Source organism: Rhinoraja longicauda, chromosome 16 (genome assembly GCF_053455715.1).
Source record: "Rhinoraja longicauda isolate Sanriku21f chromosome 16, sRhiLon1.1, whole genome shotgun sequence".
Lineage (NCBI taxonomy): Eukaryota > Metazoa > Chordata > Chondrichthyes > Rajiformes > Arhynchobatidae > Rhinoraja > Rhinoraja longicauda.
Genome location: NC_135968.1, coordinates 29,413,146 through 29,431,156, shown reverse-complemented (window position 1 = coordinate 29,431,156; position 18,011 = coordinate 29,413,146). Strand labels below are relative to the sequence as shown.

At 41.1% G+C, this 18,011-nt stretch overlaps 2 protein-coding genes across 6 annotated transcripts in view; one reads left to right on the top strand and one right to left on the bottom strand.

The window, feature by feature from the left end:
- LOC144601408 (EF-hand calcium-binding domain-containing protein 6-like) overlaps positions 1-9,279 on the top strand; it is a 39,413-nt gene extending 30,134 nt beyond the window's left edge. For all 5 annotated transcript variants that reach the window (XM_078413505.1, XM_078413508.1, XM_078413507.1 and 2 more), the window contains 6 exons: positions 2,717-2,819; positions 3,935-4,059; positions 4,166-4,409; positions 5,625-5,794; positions 7,739-7,898; positions 8,963-9,279. In XM_078413505.1, coding sequence (XP_078269631.1) covers positions 2,717-2,819; positions 3,935-4,059; positions 4,166-4,409; positions 5,625-5,794; positions 7,739-7,898; positions 8,963-9,181 — 1,021 coding nt within the window. In that variant the 3' untranslated portion in view covers positions 9,182-9,279. The remainder of the gene's footprint in view (positions 1-2,716; positions 2,820-3,934; positions 4,060-4,165; positions 4,410-5,624; positions 5,795-7,738; positions 7,899-8,962) is intronic.
- Positions 9,280-16,404: 7,125 nt separating this feature from the next.
- gucy2g (guanylate cyclase 2g) overlaps positions 16,405-18,011 on the bottom strand; it is a 59,773-nt gene continuing 58,166 nt past the window's right edge. Inside the window, exon 24 of the mRNA XM_078412724.1 lies at positions 16,405-16,649. The gene's annotated coding sequence lies outside the window, so the exon portion shown is untranslated. The remainder of the gene's footprint in view (positions 16,650-18,011) is intronic.

Below are 18,011 nucleotides of genomic sequence, written 5' to 3'. Positions count from 1 at the left end.
GAAGAGGGGTTCCGACCTGAAACGGCACCTGTACCTTTTCTGCAGAGATTCTGCCTGACCTGCTGAGTTACTCCAGCAATTTTTGCCTATCTTCGGTATAAACCACCATCTGCAGTTCCTTCTTACACGAGTTATCAGCCGCCTGGGATGGTGAGAAATGTTTGAAATGAGTCACTCTTCCCTCTATAAGCCTGCAGTAACTCAAATGCAAACCATGCTTGTTTCGACAAGATGAAAAATGCATTGGAGCCGTGAGATCCATGAATGGGTTGACCGCTGTAGGTCATTGCAGCCTTAGTGTTCTTGGCAGCAGTCATAGATTCATAGAATCACACAGCAGAGAAGCAGGCCCTTTGGCCCAACGTGCCCACACCAGCCAATGGGTCCAATCCACGCTAGTCCCACCTGCGTGCATATCCCACCAAACCTGTCCTATCCATGTACCTGTCTAAACGTTTCTTAAACATTGCGATAGCACCTGCCTTAACTACCTCTTCTGGCAGCTCATTCTATCACACTACTCCTTATAATGACCAACTTACAAAGACCAACTTACCACACCTTTTTCACACCACTCTTTGTGTGAAAACGCTACCCCTCGGGTTCCTATTAAATCTCTCCCCCCCACCACCCCCCTCACCTTAAACCTATGTCCTCTGGTTCTCGATTTCCCTACTCTGGCCTTAGAGGTATCTGCATTTTATGTTATCCAAAATATCTGTGCCCCTATCATTCGAATACAACAAAGACTTGGTATAGTAAAATATCAGAAAAAAATACCCCAAGCATGTCATATTATGGTAAGTGCCTGAAGGACAGTGGAATTATTGTCTTTTTAAGTTTTAAATGATCTGTTTATAGTATTTTTATTTCTATCTTCAAGTAAATAGGGGAAAGTTCCTGGGGAGGGGGTGGGTTGGTTGGGAAGGGATGTGAACCAGGGAGTTGTGGAGGGAACGGTCTTTGTGGAAAGCAGAAAGAGGTGGAGATGGGAAGATGTAACTAGAGGTGGCATCCCGTTGGAGGTGGCGGAAATGTCGGAGGATAATGTGTTCTATGCGACGGCTGATGGGGTGAAAGGTGACGACTAGGGGGAGACTCTGTCCCTGTTACGACTGGGGAGAGGGAGAGAAAGAGTGGAGCTGCGGGATATCGAGGAGACATATGTGAGGGCCTCATCTATGATAGCGGGGGGAAATCCCAGTTCCCTAAAGAATTAGGACATCTTGGTCACCCTAAAGAATGAGGGCATCTCAGATGCCCTAAAGAATCAGTTCCAAATATTTTCCTAAAAAAAATGGTCCAAACATATATTGTATCCTATTCAATGTTTAAAATGTTGATTAAAAATGATGCTGCTTGCCATCTGATTTGTTGCCTGTTACAATTGTGCATTGGTCAGTCTGCTTGATGAGGTCACCAAACTGATCCTTGGCAGCAAATGACAAGAATGTACCTGCTACAAATATTGCCAGATCTCTGCCTTCTCATCTTCTTGATGGTGATTGATGTGTGCCTCAGACTAAAACATCAAACAATTACATAACCCCAATTTGTTTTATCATGCAAAATTACATTAATAAATGTGTAATTTTGTCCAAATTAACATCTACCAATTTGTTGATGATGACGAATTATGTAGAATAATTTGGAAAAGGAATCTTATCGAAACGTATAAGATTATTAAGGGGTTGGACACTTTAGAGGCAGGAAACATGTTCCCAATGTTGGGGGAGTCCAGAACAAAGGGCCACAGTTTAAGAATAAGGGGTAGGCCATTTAGAACTGAGATGAGAAAAAACTTTTTCAGTCAAAGTTGTGAATCTGTGGAATTCTCTACCTCAGAGGGCAGTGGAGGCCAATTCTCTAAATGCATTCAAGAGAGAGCTAGATAGAGCTCTTAAGGATAGCGGAGTCAGGGGGTATGGGGAGAAGGCAGGAACGGGGTACTAATTGAGAATGATCAGCCATGATCACATTGAATGGCGGTGCTGGCTCGAAGGGCCGAATGGCCTCCTCTTGCACCTATTGTCTATTGTCTATTGAAATGACCATTCATAATATTAGTTATCTGATATAAATGGTTAAAATAACTCGTTGACTACCATACCAGGAATGTGTGATTAATTAATTCATTAATGAGTTATGAATTAGTCCATTAAAGAAGCAACAGAAATTTTACTAATGACTCCGCTCATTAAGGTATTGGCTGATGGCACAATTTCACAATTGTAGATCCATTCCTTTTATTTTCTGTGTCATTTAATTTTATCCTATGCGTTTACTCAATTATGGAATAAAGTCATCACTGTAAGGCCAATATTTCTGGCCATCCTTAATTGATGTTGCGAATGTGATGGTGAGATGTCACCCAGTGATGATAAGTGTGCTGCAAATTAGCCTTAGCAAGTCTGGGCAAGAGTTAGAAAGATTTGGCTCTTATGAAATCTAGACAGATCTAACCTATGATGCTAAATTTAACTTTGGGCTCGTGTTTGGCAAATAGTCTTTGTCTCAGGCAACCAGGAGCTTTGGGACAGTTTAATTGCAAGGCCATTTATGGTCTTAGAAACAATGAAAACCGGTGGAAACCTAGTCAAACAATTTATTTTAAAACACTCAGAATCATCTGAGTTAAGTTTTTAAAAAAAATAGTGCATGGTCATCACAACTTCCAGTAACATTTCATATCATGTTTGTCTCGATTACTTAATAGCAAAGGAGCAAAGAGTCTTTTGGGTGACAAGTCCATGATGACAAACCTCAGCAAGGAACAGTCAATAAAGAAGGAGAACAGCTTAGGAAGAACTTCAGATCAGGTAGAAGTTATAGCTTTTGTTTCTTACTCTGAATGTTGACAATCTATACCAGTTTTTTATTACCTTTCTAGGTCCTGTACTGATTCAGAGCTTATTCAATAAGTTTATCAAGCACGTTCTGCATTTAGATAAGCTTCATAAAGTATTAACTGATGAAGTATTGTGGAATGCATGCATCTCATAGGTATTGCTGTTGGGTGAGGATGCAAGTGTGTCCATACAGTAAATTGAGAGGGAACCAGAGCAATGGGGGAAACCATGCAGTTACAGGGAGAATGTGTAAACTTCACACGAACAGCACCCAAGGTCTCTGGCACTGTGAGGCATCAGCTCAACCAGTAATTGCACCACTGTGCCGCCCTATAGCAATTTTTTTTTTTTGCTTAATGGATTAATAAACAAAAGCATATTCATTATTAGCATTACTCAATCAGGCTGCATGACTTTTTACATAAATTTGAAGACGTTTTCACTGCATGGTCTAGTTTATTTGTGTTTATTTTAATATTTAACCTCACACTGGATGGATATTTTTCTTGTAACAACGCAAACCTTAGTATTTAGAGCATAAGGTTAAGTATTGGTTTGCAGTAAGGTCAGGCTTGGCTTTCAAAGCTGTTTTTAGCAGAGTATGAATTATAACCACCGGGAAGTAATTCAGATTGTAACATGTGGAATTTAGAAGGATGAGGGGGGATCTTATTGAAACATATAAGATAATTAGGGGATTGGACACATTAGAGGCAGGAAACATGTTCCCAATGTTGGGGGAGTCCAGAACAAGGGGCCACAGTTTAAGAATAAGGGGTAGGCCATTTAGAACGGAGATGAGGAAGAACATTTTCAGTCAGAGAGTGGTGAAGGTGTGGAATTCTCTGCCTCAGAAGGCAGTGGAGGCCAGTTCGTTGGATGCTTTCAAGAGAGAGCTGGATAGAGCTCTTAAGGATAGCGGAGTGAGGGGGTATGGGGAGAAGGCAGGAACGGGGTACTGATTGAGAGTGATCAGCCATGATCGCATTGAATGGCGGTGCTGGCCCGAAGGGCTGAATGGCCTACTCCTGCACCTATTGTCTATTGTCATTTCATCAAAATCTATAAATTTCTTCCTCCACTAGACCTCAAAAATTATACAGAATATCTTGAAAAAACATTACCGAATGGTGGAAGAAAATTTTAGTAAGCTGGATTCAATGAATACAAAGCAACTTTCTCCTGAATCAATGTACCAGCTAATGAAACAGTTAAGGAAACGTATTCTTTATTTTGCTATAATTATCAGAATTGCACATTTCACAGTCCTAGGTTTTTATTCCAGTAAATTGCTCAGAGTGTATTGTTTCACACAGGTTCGACATTTACCCACCAATCTCCAGAGATGAAGTCAATAACCTCTGGACCACTTTAATTACCAGCCAGAATAATACTTTGGATTTCCATGAGTTTGTGCGTCACTTTGGCTTCTCACCTAAATCAGCTTGTTTCCCAAATGCAAAAATGTGTCCACCAGTTAAAGGTGACAGTGACTTTCTGATTCGATCAAAAAGGCTGAACTGTGACACCGAGATCGTCGAGAATCATCTGCAAGCTAAGGTTGAGTAATAATTCATTTAAAATAAATTAATAGGTGTTTGCATTTAGTGTGATTAATCGGCACATAAATTTAATTTAATGGTTACTTTGTTCTATTCAATCACAGTGCACTCAGATTCAACATGGTATGCACGTTGCAATGGATACACAAATCAGGGCAAAGTATCCGTTTATTCTCTTCAGTTGATCATATCTGGTAGACACACACAGTCTCTTGTCCAGAGAAAGGAAATCGAGAATCAGAGGACGTAGGTTTAAGGTGAAGGGGGAAAGGTTTTATAGGAATCTGAGGGGTAACTTTTTCACACAAAGGGTGATGGGTGTATTGATCGAGCAGTCCGAGGAGGTAGTTGAGGCAGGTACTATCGCAATGTTTAAGAAGCAATTATAAAGGTACATGGATAGGACAGGTTTAGAGGGATATGGACCAAATGCAGGCAGGTGGGACTAGTGTAGATGGGACATGTTGGGTAGTGTGGGCAAGTGGGCCAAAGGGCCTGTTTCCATGCTCTATGACGGTATGACATATCTATCTATATCTGTTCCTCACAATGAAGCATCACCTTTTGCAGATAATTGAAGGATATATTTCATCCTAGTTGTTTTATAGTGACAATGTCAGTCAAGTTGAATGGAGATGGATGGGGAATTCTTCTCTCAATCAAACATGGTCACCATGCTGCTGCAAGTGACTGAGATTGATTTGATGCAATAATTTGCATGTCACAGTGCTATGTTTACTCTATTGTATTTGTGAAATCATCTGGCTTTCACTGGAAGGAGTTGGTGCAGTTTCTTTCTCTGCTGTTAAAATTGACTCAGCCTTCTGACTTTGCTGTATAATAGATTGTTGAGATTCATAAGCCCCATCCCATCTCAGTGTCAATAATTACTCTATTTCATTCTGCCATTGCCAGTGAACAGATTAATCTCTTGTTCAACCCCCTCCCCCCCTCCTCCCCTTCATCTGTATTAACCTATTACCTGCCAGGCTTTGTCCTGCCCCTCCTCTCTTTCACCCCCCCTTCAAAAAATAATCTAAGGAAGGATCCCAACCCGAAATGTCACCTATCCACGTTCTCCAGAGATGCTGCCTGAGTTACTTCAACGTTTTGTCTTTTAATCTGTTCATGCTGTTTGTGTGATTCAAATGGACTAAATTGGTAAGACAGAAATGTTATCACAGATAACCACCAAACTGCTATCTTGTTATAGGTTCAGCTCTTGCTGAATGACCTTTGGACATGTTTCCATGAGCTGGACCAATTTAATACTGGCTTTGTTAGCAAGGAAGAATTCAAAGACACCCTTACGGACCTTTGTGTGGCATTGAATGATCAGGCCTGTGAGATGATCACCAGCAAGTTTGACCACGGACAGAACCGGTTCGTAAATCTTCTGTGGTTGGTTGTAAATGTGTTTCCTCGCCTGGTTTACACCAGAATATCCAGGTTGTGTTGATAGAGGTGTCGAATAAAAACCCACCAAATAATGGTTTGATGGTTCTTTATATCAGTCACATGTGCACTGCAGAGTGAGATTATTTTTGCATAGCGTACACATGCACAAGTGGCCATACTTTGGTGCCATTTACACAAAGAAGTATTGACACCAATAAATCTACAATGCCTTTGAGCCGTTGATGTGTTATCTTGTCCCAAAATGAAATGTAAGTTTGTAGGGATGTTTCTCACAACCATACATGGCCAAAAATATATCCTAGAGAGATTTAGAGTTTTCTTGTAGCATTAGGAAAACTTTATTGGAGTTCCCAAATATCCATGAGCCTGAGAAAATTCTAAGATTTAACCTCAATTTTTGTTTGCCACAGCGATGGGCGTGAGTGAGGTTAGACAAACTGATGCATAGTTTCATTGCAAGCAAGGTTATTGGTTGCATTGCTCTACAAAAATAGAAGTTAAAACATTTCTAGAAAAACCTAGGAGTTTTGATTTGGTTTAGTTTAATTTGGTTTGGAGATACAGAGTCGAAACACCTCATTCAGTCCGCCTAGTCCATGCTGACCGTTGATCACCTGTACACTAGTTCTATGTTATCCCACTTTTGCATCCTTCACACAGGGGCAATTTACAGAAGCCAGGTTACCTATAAATCCTCAGTCCGCCTAAACCTACCGGATTTCCTGGTTGCTGGACACTTTAACTCCCCCTCCCATCCCCACACTGACCTTTCTGTCCTGGGCCTCCTCCATTGACAGAGTGAGGCCCAGCGCAAATTGGAAGAACAGCATCTCATATTTCGCTTGGGCAGCTTACACCCCATCGGTATGAATATTGACTTCTCTAACTTCAAGTCACCCTTGCTTTCCCTCTCTCTCCATCCCTCCCCTTCCCAGTCCAGTCTGATTGTCGCTGATTACATTGTATCTCTGTTTGCTTTGATGTTACCTTCTCCGAGCTAACAATGATCTATTCTACATTTAACTTGATCACAACCCCCTTTGATGTCTTGTTCTCACACCTTACACTTCCTTATCTGTATCTCCTCCTCCTCCTCCTCCCCTAACTCTCAATCTGAAGAAGGGTCTTGACCCGAAACGTCACCCATTCCTTCTCTCCAGGAATGCCGCCTGTCCCGCTGAGTTACTCCAGCATTTTGTGTCTATCTTCAATTTAAACCAGCATCTGCAGTTCCTTCCTACTTATAAACCAGCACATCTTTGGAATGTGTGAGAAACAGGAGCACCTGGAGAAAACCCACATGGTCACAGGGAGAGCATAAACTCTCTGCACAGACAGCTCCTGTAGTCAGGATCGATCCTGGGTCTCTGGCGCTGTGAGGCAGCAGCTCTACCGTTGCACCACTGTGTTTGATAAACATTGAGGACATCAAAGATGCACTTGCTGCACATCAGTTTACAATGTACAGCATGTCTGAGTGAACTGAAAATGCCTTTTTAGGATACAGATTTTCAAGGGACGTCTTTATCGGGCAAATAGAGTGGCAAGCCCGTCTAAACCGATTGGCAGCATGCTAGTCGTAGTTCACAAGCATGAAACCTTGAGTGGATTCAATGCCTCGTTCTGTAATGAGCTGAGTTATTTACCAATGCTGTCACACAGTTTTGTTCACATCAATCAATCGAGCGCCATAATAATCGATACTGCATCTATCAGTTGTTACAATGGCAACTGCAGTTAACAGCATCTGTGATTACATACGGTATGCTATGGTATATTTTATTGCCTATCTAAATCTAGGTGAAATGGTCTCAATTTCAAACCGTAGTCAAAAATTAACATTAAACTTATGCATAGTTATCAGTTAGCAATAATTTTCATTGCATTAATTGCCTGCACTTTGTTTAGGATTTCGTATGTTGAGTTTCTCCAGCCATTTGAAGATCGAAGGAAGCCATTCAAGCATGACAACTTAAAGAATCAAAAACAGTTTCAGCCGGAATTAGCAACTTACACAGAATCCATGCATAAAGGTCTGAGCACCATTACAGAAAAACTGCGGTGGAAGGTAATGGAAGGACTAGCAGTGTCTCTCACTTGACTTTCTCAGTTATTATATATGGTGCAAGGTATTGTCCACAGATTCATAGCACATGACAGATTCAAGCTGCAATACATTTGTGTTTGAAGATGTCTAGTTTTAATGGCTAAATTGTGCTGAAGGACCACAGTCCATATTATGAACGACTATCATTTCCAGCGGATGGGTTATACACTCAGGTTATGTGATTGATACGAAGCTAAAATGCTACTCCCTGGAATAGCAAGATGTAACCTTGCACCTGCTTGCAATTCTAAAACTCTACCGTGCTAACAAAACTCAACAATAACAAGAGGACACAGAGTGCAGGAGTAACTCAGCAAGTCAGACACCATCTCTGGAGAACATGGATAGGTGGCGTTTCAGGTCAAAATCGTTCTTCAGACTGGACCTGCTGAGTTACTCCAGCATTTTGTGTCCTTTTGTGTATTAACCAGCATCTACAGTTCTTTACTTCAACAATAACAATACTTGGTTTCTGCTTACCTCAATTGAATTCACTGTCAAAGCAGTGCTGTCCAATTAATTTTTATTGTAACTTTAATGTATAAGGTTGAAATAATTGCAAATCTAGTTTGATCAAAATGGATAGATGACGTTTCGGGTCGGAATGAAGAAGGGTCCCGACCGTGAATGTCATCTATCCATTTCCTCCAGAGATGCTGCCTGACCTGCTGAGTTAGTCCAGCATTTGGTGTCAATCTTTGGTATAAACTAGCATCTGCAGTTCATTTTTATTATGTCAAAGTAGTTTGGTTAATTCTGAACGATGCATCGGTGTGGTAAGTGAAAATTTTAAAACCCTGAAAAGATGAGATAAATTCCAGCTGATATTTCGTCCAATATTGGATGACAAATAAAGCTATCTTGAATCTTGAATCTTGAATCTTATCCCCTATTTTGCAATTCGAAGACGTGCACCAACATATTTAAAATATTGCTGATATTGATAACCTGTTAGGGTGACAGGTGTGCTTGCTGAACTGAATGTACTGCTCGTCTCTAAGATTTCTTTGTTCTCTCTCCTACAGTTAGCTGGTAACTGGAAAACACTGGACAGGGTTTGTAAAAAATTAGATCAAGCTAGCACTGGATTTCTCACGCTGCCTGAATTTCGATCAGTTCTTCAACTCTGTAATATAATGTTGGATGAAGATGAAATGTATCACTTAATGTCAAAGTATGATAAAGATATGGTTGGTAAAATTAAGTATTCAAAACTTATCAACAAAATTTTTAAGACTCCATAAACACAAGTCATTTTAATTGTTTGATGCACACTTGTTTGTAATCTGGTGTATTCCAATGCATTAAAATCAATTGTCCTATTGATATATTTTTTGGAATTTCTAAAGGTACTAAATGATAAGAAGAACCAATAAAGTTTTAAGACCTGGCTGAGATTTGTTTTTGATTCTTCCTAACTGCCCCTAATATTTGCTTAAATTCATATGAAAAAACGTTAAACTCTGTTTTTGGATTATCGGTGTGGAAAATGCAGTTAGCATGGTCTCTGCCTCACTGCTCCAGAGACCTGGATTCAATGCTGACCTTGGGCGCAGTCCATGTAGAGTTGCGTTTCCACCCTGTTACCTTGTGAGTTTCCTCCATATTCTCCAGATTGTTCCTACATCCCAAAGATTTGGTGGGCTAATTGGTCACTAAGTTGTCCTTAATATGCTCAATTTCATCGTTCGGGGCATTGAGTGTAAGTGTCAGGAAGTTATGATGCAGCTTTATAGGACTTTGATTAGGCTGCATTTGGAGTATTGCATGTAGTTCTGGTCACCCCATTACAGGAAGGACGTGGAGGCTTTGGAGAGGGTGCAGAGGAGGTTTATCAGAATGCTGCAAGGATTAGGGGGATGAACTACAGGGAGATGTTGCACAGCCTTGGTGTTTTCTCTGGAATGCTGGAGGTTGCGGGGATAGAAGTACATAAAATGATGAGAGGCTGAGATAGGGTAGACAGTCAGGGTGTCTATCTATCTTTTACCCTCTCTATCCTTTAGTCAGGATGTCTACCCTATCTACCCTACCCTATCCTTTACACAGGATGCAAAAATCAAATATTAGAGGGCATATCTTTAAGATTAGAGGAGCAAAGTTTAAAGAGTTGTGCAGGGCAAGTTTTTTTATACACAGTGTGGTGGGTGCCTGGACACAGTGCTGGGGATGGTGTTTCAAGTGATCCGTTACTGGCATTTAAGAGACTTTTGGATAGGCATATGGTTATGCAGGGAATGGAGGAAAATGGGTTATGTGCAGGCAGATAAGAGCTTTTTTTGTGTCTATCTTCAGTTTAAACCAGCATCTGCAGTTCCTTCCTACGCTTCTTGGTCTTTAGTTTATCTTGGTTTATATCAATTATTTAGGGGAGCACAGGAGCCATGAGCCATAAGATAGTTGCATATGAAACCCAAACTAGCAATACATGGCAGTGAGGAAGAATAATGTAGGTTGAAGGAAGACTTCAATACACTGGACAAATAAGGCAGGCAAAAAATTGTAAGGAAAGGAAAATCACTACAACATTATAAAAGACTCGTCTCTTAGAGTCCAACGCTTGGATTGCAGAACTCCCATTGCAGTTACCTTTTTGTCAAATCTGACAAAGCACTATTTGTAAATTGGGATTGAAATGCTCACATGTGTTGCTGTAATTTCAGACAGGACCAGGATCCACTGATAGAGATACAATGAACTGCAGATGGGGGCATCTTGAGCAGAACACAAAGTGCAGGAGTAACTCAGCGGGTCAGGCAGCATCAGTGGAGGTAATGGATAGGTGACATTTCAGGCCGAGCCCCACTGATCCTGTTTCAAGTCAGTGTTGCAAATCTGTTCCCTTGAGAAGTAAACTAGCTATGTAATATAATGCAGCAGTGGAAGGGGACTCAATGGGGAGCCTTTAGCCAGATATATTCTTGCAGTCAAACGTTCTGATGGCTTGCTGCGATATTGTTGAAGGATAATGATCATGAAAAGGCTATAGATCAACTTTAATGATAATAAAAATCCAGAGGGATGTGAAATGGGGTGCTGATCTACTGTAACCCTATTTTATACCATCACACAAACTAAAAAAAATTGGGCAAAAAATACTGAAAATTTGCTTACATTTAGAAAATTCTTTAGCACATCTCCATATAAAGTATTATGGGACTTTCTATTTTATCTCTAATTTGCAGCCACTAATTAGTTCAGAGGCAATTAGAGCAGTTCATATATGCACAGCAAGAGCTCTTAATCAGCAATGAGCTGAATGATTCGTTATAGCATTTTGATAAAGTAGGCAAATGGAAAATGATGGATACCTTTGGTGAACACGAAGGGGAAATCTTGCTTGACTAATCTTCTGGAATTGTTTGAGGATGTAACAAGTAAAATGGATAAGGGAGAGCCAGTGGATGTAGTGTATCTGGACTTCCAGAAAGCCATTGATAAGGTCCCACACAGGAGATTAGTGGGCAAAATTAGAGCACATGGCATTGTGGGTAGGATATTGACATGGATAGAAAATTAGTAGGCAGATGGGAAGCAAAGAGTAGGAATTAACGGGTCCCTTTCAGAATGGCAGGCAGTGACTACTGGGCTGCCGCAAGGCTCAGTGCTGGGACCGCTGTTATTTACAATATATATTAATGATTTAGATGAAGGAATTAAAAGTAACTTGCAGATGACACAAAACCGGGTGGCAGTGTGAACTGTGAAGTGGATGCTATGAGGATGCAGGGTGACTTGGACAGGTTGGGTGAGTGGGCAGATGCATGGCAGATGCAGTATATTGTGGATAAATGTGAGGTTATCCACTTTGGTGGCAAGAACAAGATTATTATCGGAATGGTGTCAGATTAGGAAAAGGAGAAGTGTAATGAGACCTGGGTGCCCTTGTACACCAGTCACTGAAAGTAAGCATGCAGGTACAGCAGGCCGTGGAGAAAGCTAATGGCATGTTGGCCTTCATAATGAGAGGATTTGAGTATAGGAGCAAAGAGGTCCTTCTGCAGTTGTACAGGGCCCTGGTGAGACCACACCTGGAGTATTGTGTACAGTTTTGGTCTCCTAATTTGAGGAAGGACATTCATGCTATTGAGGCAGCGTAGGTTCACGAGGTTAATTTCCAAGATGGCGGGACTGTCATATGATTAAAGAATGGACCGACTGGACTTGTATTCACTGGAATTCAGAAGGATGAGAGGGGATCTTATAGAAACATATAAAATTATTAAGGGATTGGACACGCTAGATGTAGGAAACATGTTCCCAATGTTGGGGTAGTCCAGGACCAGGGGCCACAGTTTAAGAATAAGGGATAGGCCATTTAGAACTGAGATGAGAAAAATATTTTTCACCCAGAGAATTGTGAATTTGTGGAATTCTCTGCCTCGGAAGGCAATGGAGGCCAATTCACTGGATGCATTCAAAAGAGAATTAGATGGAGCTCTTAGGGCTAGCAGAATCAATGGATAGGGGAGAAGGCAGGAACCGGGTACTGATTGTGAATGATCAGCCATGATCACATTGAATGGCGGTGCTGGCTCGAAGGGCCGAATTGCCTACTCCTGCACCTATTTTCTATGTAACACTTTGCATTTCTTTGAATGGTGCATCTTAAAATCTCATTCCGATAGCAAATTTTACTCGCGCTTGTACCAGCCTCCTCTAGCAGTGGAGGCCGGTGTTTATTTTTAATCTTCAGACTCAGGGAGCAGAGCGAACCAAATTCAGCACAGCTATTGTAATGGAAAATACAGATGACACAAAACCGGGTGGCAGTGTGAGAAAGTAATGGAAAATTATTGCTCTACTCGGCCTTAATTAAGCCATGATTACAAACTGAAATCTTTGAGGGCTTTAGTTTTCACACCAAAAAATAACCAACTTAGGTATGAAATGAGTTTTATACAGAAGTCCAATAGATGGTGATGTGAACCCAACCACACAGTGATTCACCTTTCAGATTCAGTTAGTTTTATAGTTTCGTTTATTTTAGAGATACAGCACGGAAACAGGCCCTTCGAGTCTGCAACAACCAGTAATTCCCGCATATTAACACTATCCTACACACACAAGGGACAATTTACACTTATACAACCCAATTAACCTACAAACCTGTACGTCTTTGGAATGTAGGAGGAAACTGAAGATCTCTGAGAAAACCCATGCGGTCACGGGGAGAACGTACAAACTCCATCCAGACAACACCCGCAGTCGGGATTGAACCCGGGTCTCTGGCGCTGTACGGCAGCAACTCTACCACTGCGCCACCGTGCCGTTCATTCAGTTCCAGGGCTCATGGAAGTGCCTCAATTGCCAAGGTAGCTGCTTTGCTGTGACGTGATGAATTTATTTCATTCCAATGCCATGCAATTGCAATTTTAATCAGATTTTATTACTATAATGAAACAATTATAGTTGTTCTCCTAACAGCTAAGTGCAAATCAACACAGAGAACACAGTATTATCAAATTTAATTAGTGAATGGATAACATGTAACAGAGAATTAATTGAGTAAATAGTCGGATCAGTAAGCACAGAAATGTTACATTTATGCTTAGCAACTAATTCATAGCTCTGAAGAATGTCAGTGGATTTACCCAAAGCTGTAGTGATATTTTGCTGGGTGAACTTGCTATTTCACATATAATTTATTACATGGATTACATGATACAATATTTGACAAAAGAAACTGTGGGTAATGCTAGTAAACTATTCACGAAGGTGGGAATAGTATTTTAATTAGCTCCTTGTTCTCTAGTGAGTTAGCAGTGCAGAATGTACGAGTTCTTGTGAGTGATAGCTGCTGCCCAGCTACAGAAAATAACACAGTCAATTACAATAAATATCCTCTGAGCGAGAAGACAGAGAGTTCAAACACTCTCAAGCTCATAATCGATGTGTGGGTCACAGGAAGACCCGTGTTGCCACAGGGGTTACAGAGGATGATTTAACTGCTATTTTTGTGAACATTGATCAATTTTTAAATGGACTAACGATCTTAAGCCTAAGGGAAGATAAAAGCCATCAGCTATTCTCCCTGCCATTAATCTATACTCTTTTCACCAACTAAGACCCCTTCCTACACCACAGACTGAACCACACTGCTTGCAGCTTTGAAATCCCAAGTGATCTGGAAATCAGCTCATTTTGAACGCATTTTGTTTTCTGCACAGAATAATCTCAATCCTTTGTAACTGATAGAACAAACAGTTCCCAGTGTAGGAAAGAACTGCGGATGCTGGTTTAAATCGAAGTTAGACACAAAATGCTGGAGTAACCGAAGAAGGATCTCGAACCAAATTCCTTCTCTCCAGAGATGATGCCTGTCCCACTGAGTTACTCCAGCATTTTGTGTCTAAGCAGTTCCCAGTTCCTGATTAGTTCAACCTGACACTACAATGGCAGAAGAGACACATTTATTGCTCTTTAAGCAAGGTAAGAGATACATACAAAGTGAAACAGTAATTAACAGGCGTGCAGATACTTAAAGTTAAATGTTCTGAGCTGGGCAATTGATGCAGGTGTCAATTCTTCACTGCCTCAAGTGGATGTCCTCACTATTCTGACTTACTACTATAAATAGACCAGAAAATGGTTTGCAGAAATGCTGCAATAACCTGTGAGAATTATACCTGTTAACCCGAGTCTGAAGAAGGGTCCCAACCCGAAACGTCACCAATCCATGTTCTCCAGAGATGCTGCCTGACCCATTGAGTTACTCCAGCACCTCATGTTCAACCCTAGTTTATCGCCTCTCTATTCCCACTATACCAAGAAATATTGAAGGAACAGCACCTCATACTTCACTTGGGCAACTTGGACAACCCAGCGGTATGAATATTGGTTTCTCTAATTTCAAGTAACCTTTGCATTCCCTCTCTGTCCCTCTCCCCTGACTCTCAGTCTAAAGAAGTACCTCGACCCTAAATGTCACCTATTCCTTTTCTCCAGAGATGCTGGGTGACCTGCTGAGTTATTCCAGCATTTTGTGCACCAGGCCATTGTTCACGTGACTGCTGTTATAGCAAGATGCTCATGGCTGATTTAAGTTTACTTCAAGCGCATGTTCCTGACAAGTAAGGGCGGCTCTTGTTCCAGCTACCCTCAGCTTGTCTCTCCTCTTCTATGTTCATTTTCCCACCATCCTGTCTCCATGCACTAAAAGCTTTTTACATTCATAACTTCAGCACATCTCTAGTTAAACCTCCTTCATTTTTTAGTCACTTCTGATTCCTGTTTCTGTATCTTTAAGCTTCACATTTTAGTTAGTAAGTGGGGTAAAAGGCGGTGCAATTGTAACATCATCAGGTGTTGCCAGAAAGGTATTAGGTGTGCTAATGAGTTCACACCCAACCTTCTACAGACGATGTCACAGAGAAGTAGTTCACCAGGTTTATTGTGACTTATGCACGATTCATGCACAAAAACCCACACTTTAATCTAACCAGGTTTATGGCTTACGTTACCATACCTCCACCAGAGCTAAACCCTTCTTTTTATAATCTCCATTCCACTAATTCTCACCTCTTGTGCAGCTTTTAATCTTCTGACTTTTGCTGGTTATTCTCTGAAATCTTTTTCTGAATGTTCTCTGCCTCTCTGCTCTGTCAGATTCGACATCACCCACCTATTGCACCAAAACTCCCTCTGTCCCTTTTATGTTTACTTCTTTGACTTTATGACTTCTTTGTCTTTCGCAAAGCACCTTTAGAGTATTGCCACATCAAGGGCATACCATCAGGAGAACTGTTACAGTGGGCAGTATCACAAAGTCATAGTTTCATTCCCCCTTAAATATTATTATGATTTGCATTGCTTTAGGAGCCATGTGGTGACATCACCCCTGGACATTAAAAGCCTCTTCATTAGAATCAATCTTCCCACCGGCTGTAGTACTAACTGTAAGCTTCGACCCTGTGTTGCTGCATCACAAACAGTGGTAATCATTTTACATCATTCAAAACTTGGGACAAATCTAGTGAACCTCCTCAAAATAACATGCTCCCATCTGCACAGGTACATTAACAGCATCTATCCCTTGAATAGTGTGCCATAAAAATAATGTGCATCAAACAGACAAAGGGATATTGTGTAGGAAGGAACTGCAGATGCTGGTTTAAACCAAAGATAGAAACAAATAGCTGGAGTAACTCAGCGGGTCAGACAGCATCTCTGGAGAGAAGGAATAGGATACGTTTCGGGTCGGAACCCTTCTTCAGACTGAGAGTCAGGGAGGGATATTCTTGGTTTGATGAACAGGCATAAAACCATTGACTACTATTAATATTTCACAATCATACCAAATCTAAAACGAATTATTAGGCATTTACAGTTAATATATTTCTTCTTTCTAGCTCAATGCTTTTCAGGACATGAATCCCCATGGCAGCCTAACAGCAAAAACACAGACACGATTACCATGAAGGGGACAGGGGTTGCACGGGAGACAGAGAAAGCTCTCACATTCTCTCAAAGGAACATACATTACCAGTAATTTGATTTGTAGATATACCAAAATCATCCTTTCAGTAAATTGATCATTTAATTTTAGTGTTTCTGCCCAAAATTGCTCCATAGTTTCATTGAGCATCTTGTATTAATCCGAAGAGTTTGTCTTTCATTTTATCCCTTTCTGAAGTGGATCCAAAGGAGATGTGCATTTATTTTGGGGAAGATCTGATGCTGAATTTCTTGTGTTGATGCTGATGTGGCTGGCTGAGGGGCAAATTTACAGTTAGAAAGATGACCACGAATGCTAAAGTTTCAACAAGGCATTGCAGGATGGACTAGAAGAACTGCAAACAATGTGCCAAGAGTCTAACAAATATTAATTCCACATGCTTTACACATAGAATGACATGGCACATGTAGGAGTGCCCAGGGCGGCACTGGCACAGCTGGTAGTCCTGCTGCCTCACAGCACCAGAGATATGGGTTTGATCCTGACCTCAGGTGCTGTCTGGGTGGAGTTAGCATGTTCCCCCTATGACCACGTGGGTTTCCTCCAGTTGAATTGGTTTCCCTCAACATCCCAAACACGTGCGGGTTTGTAGGTTAATTGGCTTCTGTAAACTGTCCCTAGTGTGTAGGGAGTTGATGAGAAAATGGGATAACATAGAAAAGTGTTACGTTGCCTTGGCAAGGCCACCGGTGTAATCAAGGACGAGTCTCACCGTGGTCACTCCTTCTCCCTTCTCCCACCAGGCAAGAGGTACAGAGGTTTGTACCTCCAGATTCAGGGATAGTTTCTTTTTAGCTGTTATCTGAACACTGAACCTCCTACCACCAACTAGAGAGTGGTCCTAACCTGCCATCTACCTCATTGGAGACCTTCAAACTATCTTCAATTGGACTTTACTGGACTCTATCTTGCACTAAACATTATTCCCTTTATCCGTATCTGTACACTGTGGACAGCTTGATTATAATCATGTATAGTCTTTTTGCTGACTGGATAGCATGCAACAAATAAGCTTTTCACTATACCTCAGTACACATGACAGTAATAAAGTAAACAAAAGGAAAATAGTGTGAATGAGTGTTCGATGGTCAGTGTGGACTCATGTTAAGGGACCTGTTTCCATGCTATATCTCCAAACTAAACAAAACAGAGGTCTAGGAACTTAAGAGGCTGGAGTGGACTGAAGACCATCATTGAAGTGGGAAGGGTACTTTTGGTTGCACTTGAGCCTGTAATTCTCAGTTAGCCAGGAGTGGACAAAGGTGTGAAGGGATAAGTAACCATGAGAGGGGACTGCAAACTGCTTAGTGGATGCCAGGAGATTGGCTAAAGGAGATAGATGTAAGTTGGTCAGAAAAGATGTGTAAAAGAGATGGCATGAATAAAAAAAAGAGGTGAAACGGACAGCCAAGGAAATGTATTTAGTTTTGAAGGTTCTTTCTCTTTCGTGCTTGTAAGATTGGGAACATCTCCAAGACAATGGAAATAGGAATGGGAATATGTCCAATGGGAATATTACAATTTTCTATGTAGTGTGACACAGACACCTCATTTCTACCAGCAACAAAGGTAAGAAGGTCTCTGCACACCAATTGTCTGCAAAGTTCATTGACGTT